This window comes from Delphinus delphis, chromosome 1 (assembly GCF_949987515.2).
Source record: "Delphinus delphis chromosome 1, mDelDel1.2, whole genome shotgun sequence".
Lineage (NCBI taxonomy): Eukaryota > Metazoa > Chordata > Mammalia > Artiodactyla > Delphinidae > Delphinus > Delphinus delphis.
The window spans coordinates 1370508-1381597 of NC_082683.1; the positions used below are offsets into that span (position 1 = coordinate 1370508).

An 11090-nucleotide genomic window follows, 5' to 3' on the forward strand; every position below is an offset into this window, starting at 1 on the left:
CAAATACAGTCAACTAACCTTTGACAGAGGAGCAAAGGCAATTCGATGGAGAAAGTATAGCCATTCAATAAATGCTCCAAAAGGCAAATTGGACATTCAGATACAAAAACAAACCAAAAAAATTAGACACAGGCCTTATGCCTTACGCAAAAATTAACTAAAAATAAACCACAGACATAAATATCATATGCACAGCTGTAAAACTTCTTGAAGAAGACAGGAGCAAACCTACATGACTTTGGGTTTGGTGACGACTTTTAAAATACGACACAAATAGCATGATCCATGAAAGAAAAACTCGACAAGTGAGGCTTCATTGAAGTGCTGACAAGTTGTTTTCTAAATTGTTGAATAAATAAAAAATGGGGGTGGTGGTGGAATAGACAAGTCTTCCAAACAGAAGAATTCCAAATAGATTACACAGATACTCCATTTCTAAGGATGTGTAGTGTAGCTCCCCACCCCTTAAGTTTGGGCTGCATGTGCTGCCTTCCTTCCAAAGAGGACAGTGTGGAAAGAGAGGGGACAAAGGTACCTATACAATGGAAAAAGCTGACAAACACTACCTCAAGCCATGTGATCAAGGTTGACATCAATGTGGTAAGTCACTGAAATTATGTCCCCTTGGTCTGTAGGCTTCCTCCCCAAAACATCACCCCAGTCTGAACATCAGACAAATGAGAGACATTCTACAAAATACCTGGCCAGTCCTCCTAAAGACTGTCAAGATCATAAAAATCAAGGGAAGGCTGAGAAACCATCACAGCCAAGAGTCCAAGGAGATTTGCTAACTAAGTCATGTGGGGTCCTGGGACAGAAAAGGACATGAGGGGAAAACTGAGGAAATATGAATAAAGCATGGACTGGGTTAATAGTAATATATAAACATTGGTTCATTACTTGTGACAGATGTATCACACTTATGTGATATAAGATGTGGTATGAAGTATATGGGAATTGTGTACTCTCTTTGCAATAATTCTGTAAATCTAAAGCTGTTATAAAATTTAGAAAAGTTGGACTTCCCTTGTGGTCCAGTGGTTAAGACTCCATGCTTCTTCCAATGCAAGGGGCCTGGGTTTAATCCCTGGTCAGGGAACTAAGATCCCACATGCCGTGTGGCATGGCCAAAAAAAAGAAAAAGAAAAAGAAATTTAGAAAAATTACTTTGAAACAACATGAGCAGAGGATCTGAGATCTGTGGAACCATATTAAATAGCTTAGCATCCATGTAGCTAGAGCCCCACAGGAGAATGGTATGAGTCAGCAATCTTTGAAGAGATAATGGCTAATAATTTTTCAAAATTGATGAAAGACATAAGCCTATAGATCCAAGAAGGGCAGTATATCCCAAGCAGGATGAATACAAAGAAAACCACGCACGCAGCAGCATCAAGTCAAGCTGCCAAGAACTATAGAGAATGAGATATTCATAAAAACAGTCAGAGGAGAAAAAAGACATTAATTCATGGGAGGTACAAGAAGAGTGACAGCTGGCTTCTCATCACAAACAGTGGTGGTCAGAAGACGATGGAACAAACTCTTGAATGGATGCTTGAAGAAAACAAACTAACTACCAACTTAGAATTCTATATCCAGCAAAAATATAGTAAAAAGTGAAAGTGAAATAAAGACATTTCAGGCAAAATCTGATAGAATTTGTCTCCATTACACAACACTCACTACAACAAATAACTAAAGAAAGTCTTCCCATAGAAAGAGCAGGTAACCAGTTGGGAGTCCAGGTTGGTGGGAAGGAATAATGACCAGGACCAGAAAGGGGAGCGCAGGGTAAACAGGGTGAATGAAGCATTGTGGGAACCCAAACAGTGCATCTGATTGATCTGCTTCCAGTCTAGTCAGACGAAACCAGAACAAACACCCAACACTGGGGAGGTAAGTTCATGCCTTCTCCATGTTTATGTCCCCCTCCCATTTCCTCCACTGCATTTCCAGCGTGGGCTGCCATAACCTTCTGGTTGGGGGAAGTTCCTGGGGTAAGTTCATCTGATGCTACAGCTCAAGAGGATGCAGTGGGCTCTTGAGAAAACATTTCCAAAATTGAATGAGATGAGATCACCATGTTTGTGTACTTTGCCTTTAACTTACACCACCTCATTTGTGAGGGTCACCACCTCCATTTTTCTGATGAGAAAACTGACAGGCATGTGGGGTGATGCACCCACGGCCAGTCACTAGCCTTCTGAGCAAGAGAAGAGGCAAACAGCAATGCCTTTGACACAAAAGCTGAATAGAAATGAAGTCTTCCTCTAATGCTAAAATAGGATCAACAGGACACACAGCAAACAGAACCCAAACAGGGATATTTCCCCCCTTCATGATTCCAGAAGGGAGTAGACTTCCTTGTGCCCAGTTGACATGTGTCTACTCTTGTTCTTTTTTATATTTGCTTGAATAACTTCTGTAATATGCCAATTATTTTCACATAGACACTCTACATTAAAAAAACCCAACAACCTGACATTTCCTTTGAAAGATCTGTTCTCCTAAAGGTTGGCCTTGAAGTGAATAATTTGTTTCCTCTTTCTGTCTCTCTCCTGTTCCTGTCTCTGTCTCTGTCTCTCCCTACCTAACAAAAGAGGGATACAAAGAACTTTATTGGGTGGAAAATAACCGTCCTTCCTGGAGAATGTATCATCACAGGCTGGTTGTCATGCAGGTGTGGGGTGTGAGCTTACATGACCCTGTGGTCAAGGAAACCACAAGCTGAGAAATTAAATTTAGGCTGGTAGCATTCCCAGGTGCCTGATGGAAACAAACACACATATTGTCTGGAGGGAAACTTAGCCCAAGTAACAAAGGCTTCTCGCAGATAAAGCCAATTTGAACATGGACTGAGGTTTATGAAAAGACCAGATTCTATGAGTGAGAAACAGCAAACAGCAGGACTAGAACCCCAAGGATTCATATTTGGGGATTATCTGACCCATAACATGTGGAAGCTGGCATCACAGGCCCCAAACCTCAATGTCTCTGTATCTGTGCCTTTGCACATGCCATTGTAGTTGCTTCCCCTGAAGGGGCAGAGAATATTTCCTCCCTCTCTTCACTGTGGGTTTGCCCCTATGGCTTTGGTAATAATGTACTCCAGCTCTGAGCCTAGGCCCTAAGTGTGTTTCCACTTGTCCCCATGAGCTTCTGTTTGGAGAGTGACATGCTTGCTAGTCCTTGTAGGAGGATGAAATTCATGGAACAGCTGCCCCAGCTGAGGCTGACCTACATCAGCTGAGCCCTGCAGCCTACTGATGGATGTGTGTCATGATAAATAAGTGTTGTTTTAAGCCCCTGAGTATTGGGGTGATTTGTTAGGCAGCAGTGGCTAGCTGATGCAGAAATAACTCACGTATGTTTGAATCATTGAAAGAAATAAAAATTAAAAATGAGGGCAAAGAAAAAATTGAAAAAATCAATTTGTAAAAGAATCACTTGGAAACTCTAGAAATAAAAAACATGAAATTGTTGAAAATAATTTTTTTTTTTTAGAAAAAATCCAAAATGGATGGGTTAAGTGGCAGATACAACAGAGCTGAAGAGAGATTTAGTGAATTTGAATGTAGTTCTAAAGAATTTACCCAGAATGTGGGGCAAAATCAAAGAGATGGAAACTTTTCTCTAAAAGATATGGAAGATAGAGTGAGAAAAATTAAGTGCATATGTAATCATAATTTTAGGAGAAAATAAAGATAATGTGGGAGACACAATATTAAAAAGACAGTGGCTACAAGTTTCCAAAATTAATAAATGTCATTAGTGCTCGGATTCAAGAATCACAACAGATGTAAAGCAGAGTAAATAAAAAGAGCTTCATAGTTAGACACCTCACGGTAAAAATGCACAGTCAGGGAGAAGACAGCTCAGAGGGGAAAAGTTCATCTGGCAAGAAGGCCAATTAGACTGAACCAGATTTCTGAACAGCAGCAACGGAAGTCAGAGACAGTGAAACTAAATCTTTAAGATATTGAGAACGTAACTAAGCCCAGATTTGTGTAACCAGTTAAACTATCACTGAAGGATGACTACCAAATAAAGTCATTTTCAAGTAAACAAAAATGAAGGTTTACAGTTGAAAGACTATTTTGAAGCTGTGCTCCCCAAGTCTGCCTGATCACAAGAAAGGCCTCACATGCTGGTTACAGTACAGAATCGGGGGTCTTACCCTGTAAGATTTCCTGGTTCTGCCTAGGTTGAGTCCTGTTATGGACTCAACTTTTGTATCTTCTCCCCGCCACCCACCACTCCTATGTTGAAGTCCTAACCCCTAATGTGATTGCATTTGGCATTGGCACCTGTGAGGAGGTGAAGAAGGTTAAATAAGGTCATAAGGGTGGGGCCCTGATCCAGTAGGGCTGGTGTCTTATAAGAAGAGGAAGAGACACCAGAACTTGCTCTGTCCACCACATGAGGACACAGTGAGAAGGTGGCTGTCTGTAAGTCAAGAAGAGAGTCCTCACCAGGAACTGAACTGGCTGATACCCTGATGTTGGACTTCTGGGCTCCAGAACTAGAGGAAAATAGATTTCTGTTGCGTAAGTCACCCTGACTTATGGTATTTTGTTACAGTGGCCCAAGCAGATGGAGACAGGGTCCAAGGTCTGGATTTTTAACAATTGCCCCAGGTTACTCTGATTATCAAGCAAGATCAACAAATGCTGTGTCCTAATCAGTGTTTCCCAAACTTTAGTGCAGTTGAGTTACCTGGGGATTAAATGCAGATCCTAATCCAGTAGGCCTGAGATGGGCCCCGAGTTTCTGAATTTCTAACAAGCTCTCAGGTGAGGCCAACGCCACTGGTCCACGGACACACTTTGTGTAGGAGTCTCCAAAAGCATGTACTTCAGAAAGAAGGTAAATGATTTCATAAGGGCTACCTGAGAAGTAGGAAGAATGATGAGCAAAGAAACTGATAAGGGACTTCCCTGGTGGCGCAGTGGTTAAGAATCCTCCTGCCAATGCAGGGGACATGGGTTTGACCCCTTGTCCGGGAAGATCCCACATGCTGTGGAAAAACTAAGCACATGCGCCACAACTACTCAGCCTGCGCTCTAGAGTCCATGAGCCACAACTACTGAGCCCATGTGCCACAACTACTGAAGCCTGTGCGTCTAGAGCCCGAGCTCTGAAACAAGAGAAGCCACTGCGATGAGAAGTCCACGCACCACAACGAAGAGAATTCCCCGCTCGCCGCAGCTAGAGAAAGCCCGCACACAGCAACGAAGACCCAACAACAAAGACCCAACGCAACCAAAAGTAAATTAAAAAAAAAAAAAAAAAAAAAAAGAAACTGATAAGGACTTGGGAAAATCGAAATTAAATTGAGTATATTAGAGAATGTTGCCTATGTGCAGTAAATAAAAAATAAGATAGAAACCACGGACTTACCCACAATAACATGTGATCAGGGTGGAGGACGAGTTAAACTGTTCTAAATCCTTGTATTGTTTGGAAGAAATATGAAGATATTGACTAGCTGAATACCTTAAGTTAAATACGCATATAAAATTTAAGGTATATTACTTCTGCTCTCCACTTACAACATCAAAAGCCAACTAGAGTATCATTCCCTTTCTAACAACAGGAAAAATCCAGACAGTCTACAGAAATCACAGCTTTTCTGGAGCTCATCTAGGACCTGAGGTAAAAGGGTGACCAGGAAAACAGAGTGACACGTCCCACCAAGCAGAACTGAGAACTCTGACAGGACCTAGGACTAAGAGGCAGTCACCACACAAGTGGGTAAGAAGAATCAGCTAACCTTTTAATGAATTCTTGAAGGCCAAGTGCGAGTTAGCCTGTCAGTGTGGAACAGCTGGAGCCTCAACACGGGGATTTTTTTTTTTTTTTTTTTTTTTTTGCGGTACGCGGGCCCCTCACTGTTGTGGCCTCTCCCGTTGCGGAGCACAGGCTCCGGACGCGCAGGCTCAGCGGCCATGGCTCACAGGCCCAGCCGCTCCGCGGTATGTGGGATCCTCCCAGACCGGGGCACGAACCCGTGTCCCCTGCACCGGCAGGCGGACTCTCAACCACTGCGCCACCAGGGAAGCCCCAACACAGGGGGATTTTGCACTCATTCACCAGTTATTTCCATGGATCCTTACCAGGTGTCAATGAGAAGAACTGGGGCAGGTCTCAGAAGACCAGAGAGTCCCCCTCAGTGGCACAGGCATGCAGGAGGTTATCTGCTTCTGCTGGGGTGCCAGCATGAGGCGTCTCCTCTTGTGGGACCCTCCTCTTGTGGGACCCTCCTCCTGTGGGACCCTCCTCTTGTGGGACCCTCCTCTTGTGGGAAGCAAGAGCTTTAAACCACTGAGGGGAGCGCAGTAAACCTCTCACTCCCATGGACCAGGTGAAAACCTACTGGCCCAGAGGAGAGTCAGAGATAAAAATCCTCTGCTCATGGGAGCGGCACAGGACACCCCTGTGGGCCCAGGATCCTAGACTGACATCAAGCTGAGGTCTGCTGCCACTAGGAGAGGGGCAGGGGACTCAGGCATGAGGCAAAGTTTGATGGACATGGGGATCGGGGCAGGGGTACTGAGACGCCCCCACTCCGAGACGGAGACGGGGCCAGGACACCAGAGATCCCCCACCCCAGCATGAGGCAAGCACTAAAAAGCAAGGGCAGCCCACCATCTGTGGAGGGGCAGAGGCATGGGGAACCCTCTGTGCTGCAAACATCCAGGGACTGCTGAGAGCTGAGGCTGGAGCAGGAACAATGGGGAACCTCGGGCCCCCCCAGACCCATTTCTCTAAGAACAGGTAATCATTGCTCACAGCCAGAGAAAGGTGAAGTGTGTGGGGCACCGAGGGTGACAAAAGTGAAAGCAAAACCCTGAATCAGCTGACTCCTGACTGGATGGATTCCATCTCTCACACTAACAGACAGAACAACTGTGCTTGGCTCTGGTGCAAATGCTGTTTACCTCAGCCTCTGCTCTTTCGCTGGGTGTTTAGCCTTCAGTAAAAATGTATCTCACACACACACACACACACAGGCAAGGAAAAACAGTCCATTGCCATGAGATAAAGTAATCAATAGAACTGGACTCGGAGATAGCTCAGATACTGGCATTATCAGAGAAGGACTGCACGATAACTATGGTTAATATGGTAATACGTTTCCATCCAATGGAAAAGGTGGATAACATGCATGAACAGACAAGACATTTCAACAAGAGATGGAAACTATAAAAAAGAGGGAAATGGAAATATCAGAAAGAAAAAGCATGTTATTAGAGATGAAGAATTCCTCTGACCGGCTGACCAGCACACTGGATACAGCTGAGGAAAGAACCAGCGGAACTGAAGACTAATTAGGGTCAAACTCTTCAAACTGTATCACAAAGAGTAAAAGAATGAACAAAATCTGAACAGGGCACCCAAATACTGTGGGATAATATCAAACCATCCCACAGATATGTATATAGAGTCTGAGAGAGAGAGAGAGAGAGAGAGAGAGAGAGAGAGAGAAATGAAACTCCTTAAACAAGATAGCTATTAATGATAAGAAAACAAAATAATAACAAGGGAAGTAAATGTAATCCAACTATTCTTCATGGCTCAGCTGTGAAAAATGCTCAGGAGAACTATTGTAATGACGCATATGGATTTATCCAAAAGCAATGATGTACCTATACCAGGACAGTGGAAGCCTGGGTGGCTTAAGGAACTAAATCTGCCGCCCATTCGGGATGTCAATAACAATATGGATAGGGAATCAATGACAAATCTAATATTTTATTATTAAATCTGATCATAAATGGCATGACAGACATTTTTCTAAGTGTTATTGATGTATTAAATCATTGAACCCTCCAGTAAGCCTCTATGTTGTGTTCCATTTTACAGATAAGGAAACTGAGGCACAGAGGTGTGAAGAAAACCTTCCAAGGTCACACAGCTGGGATCCGGGGGGCTGGCAGCCCACCCAGGCTGTCAGATTCAGGAGCCTGGGTGTTAACCACAACCTTACGATGCCTCCCTGTGATCTAACACTGACGATAAAGAGAGAAGGGTCCAAAGATGAGGCTTAGACTCTCCAGTCCAGGGGTTGGCAATATTTTTCTGTAAAAGGCCAGACAATATATGTTTTAGCCTTTGTGAGCCATATACAGACTCTGTCTCACCTATTCAACTTAGCGCTTGTAGCCTGAAAACATCCACGGACAATACATAAGTGAGTAGGCACAGCTGTGTTCCAATAAAGCTTTATTTACAAAAACAGGCAGTGGGCCAGATTTGGCCCACAGGCCATAGTTTGCAGACCTCTGCACTAGACAATGAATATGGCTCTTTCTGAGAAGCAGAATTCCAGGAGGCAGGATTGTGGGTGTAGGATTGTATCTCCCACTCAAAGTTTTATTCAAAAAACACTCAATTTTCTGAAAAAGGTTTATCTATAACTTTTGAAATAAATATTAAAACAAAAAACTAAGGTAACCATTAAAAGGATTAGAAATATAAAACTTTCAAGATAGTTGCAGGAAAACAGAGTGAAAAATAACAGATCAGTCCAAAAGAAGGTAAGGAAAGAGAAAGAAGAGGCATCAGAAACACGGAAGGACACAACAGAAAAAAACCGTACATTTCTGTGTGAGTGCACATAGACTAAATCCTCCAGGTACAAGATGGGGACAAAACCCAGCTGCACACGGTTCCAAAAGACACACCTAGAGCCAAAGAGACAAAGCCTCAAAGAGAAAGGATGGAGAAAATAGAGAACAAATGCTAGTTCATATCAGACAAAACAGAAGTCAAAACAAAACATATTAAGGCAAAAGGCACAGTTAAGGCAGAAAGGGGCGCTACGTAATCATACGGAGTGAAGATACACTGATTCTAAATTTGCATCCACATAATAATGTGGCTTTTTTTTTTTTTTGGCGGCGTCCTCGGCAGTGAGAGCACGGAGTCCTAACCACTGGACAGCCAGGAAATTCCCGTAGTTTAACCTTGAAATACACAAATAAATACTTGGCATCACTACAAAGAAGACTGATAGTTCTCTAGGCCAAGGTTTTAGCCACACACATCTTTCAATAATTGAAAGGTCAAGAAAATGGAAAAAAACAAACATACAGACGATCTGATTGACCTAATGGAGGCATCTAAGCCTCTGTCCGTGTCTCCACTTTCACTGCACGTGCACACGTGGATTATTTATAAAGCTGACCGTGCAGTAGCCCTAAAGCAGGCCTCAGCAAAGACCAAAGAACCGACATCACATAAACCAGGGCTGCCGACAATATGCAATTAAATTAGAAACCAGTTTGAAAAGGGAACTAAGAAAAAGTCTCCAAGCATCTGGAAATTTTAAAAAGAGAGATTTCTAAATAACTCATAAATCAATGGAAAAACCCCACAAAACCATAGTGGATGAGAAAGTCTTTAGAAATAAATAATAATGCAGCATTTAAACTCTTCCACGGGCTCCATCAGGGCCTGAGGCTGAGATCGGCTTGGGTCATTTCGGGGGGGTAGGGGCACAGAGTCCTGCCTGAGGGGCCCTGGCAGAGACCCCACTTGTATTTAGGGGACCATGAGGAGGAGGCAGGCTGGGCAGGGAGGGTCCCTGCTGTCAGGCTGGTACCACCTAGATGAGGACTGGGGTGGGGCGGGGTGGGGTGGGGTGGGGGGGGGGGTCAGCCCTGTCCCCTGGGAGCCTCTCAACCAGGTGTTTGCAGCCCAGTAGTCCCGAACAGAGGTTCCCTGGGGTCTGGGCTCTCCAGGGCTCTCCGAGCAGTGAGCGGTCCCTCCCCACATCCCGTGACCATGGAGATGCAGTGTCCATCGACCCTGCCAGGAGACCCCGAGGGGCCAGAGACGGCAGCGGCTGGCAGGGTCCGGCCAGGCACCTGGTCAGGTGGGAGCAGCCCTGGGCAGGGGCCGCCCACCACATCTGTAGGCAGCACCCGCGCCTGGTTCTCAGAAACAGCCTTGCCCTGTGACGGATGGATGGTCCCACCGCAGCGCAGGTGGCTCTGGCCAGCGAGGGACTATTCTAGTAACAACGCCTGTGCTGCCCTACTGTTGGGGCCGTGGGGAGGGCTTCTCCTGCAGATCCTCCTGAGTCCTGAGCCCACCCGTCCACCCACCCGCCTGCAGGAGGAACCAACTGCATCTCCCAGCTGTGCCCGAGGCTGTGCCTGCTGGGAGTAAGGTGCCTCTGGGATATGACCCAGGCCACCTGGCGCCCAGGTGCAGGCAGGCGAGCACCTCCCCCCGCCCCCGCAGTGCTTCCCGACGCAAGGGGGGAACAGTCCAGGCTCCTCCACGTTGGCCTTGGGGAGGGACTGTGAGTGGGGGTGTTCCTGCAGGGTGGCCCTGGCATTCCCATCTCCCTAGGACCCCGGCCTGGCCCCCACCCATCACTGTGCAAAAAGCAGGGCCTGGGAAGCCTCGAGGCCCCGGGGACCCAGGCCTTCAGGAGGCCGCGAGGAGGACCCCAGCAGGTTCTCTGCAGGATGGCTGCCCGGGAGGCGGCAGGCGAGCCCCGCTGGCTGGAGGGATGCTGTGCCGCGGGTCCCCAGCGCTGGAGCGCGGGCTCCTGCTGCTGGGCAGGCCGGGAACTGCAGCGCCCTGTGCGGCAGGGGAGGGGAGGGGGCCGCGCAGATGTGGCGTGGGGAACCGCTCTGCCGCATCTCGGGAGTCCCGCAGGGCCCCGCCAGCCCAGAGCCAGCAGAACCAGCCTTGTGCCAGCCAGCGCCTGGGCGGAGCCTTCTGGAAGGGCCCCGGCCCCCGCAGGTCAGTGCCCCTTCTCTCCAGGCTGCAGCACAGCCCGGCAGCCCCTGGTGCCCCAGCAGACCCCACCTGCCCGCTCAATGGCTGGCTTATCCAGGTGGGCGGGCACGCAGACGTTGCCGAGGCCGCGTGGGGAAGAGGCGGTGAGCAGGGTGTCGGTGGCGGGCCCGAGGGGAGGGGCGCCCTCACTCACCTCTTCTGTCGGCGTAGAGGAGGCCCAGGGCGGCCAGGGCACCCGTCACCAGCAGCAGCAGTAGCAGCCCTCCCTCCAGGAAGCCTCGGCGCTTCTGCCCTGCGCAGCCTGCGATCTCCACCATCCCCACCAGGCTCTC

General features: G+C 47.0%; 1 protein-coding gene across 1 annotated transcript in view; it reads right to left on the bottom strand.

Annotated features, from left to right (window-relative positions):
• Positions 1-11090, bottom strand: part of MMEL1 (membrane metalloendopeptidase like 1) — a 31698-nt gene extending 20608 nt beyond the window's left edge. Inside the window, exon 1 of the mRNA XM_060026575.1 lies at positions 10952-11090. Coding sequence (XP_059882558.1) covers positions 10952-11075 — 124 coding nt within the window. The 5' untranslated portion in view covers positions 11076-11090. The remainder of the gene's footprint in view (positions 1-10951) is intronic.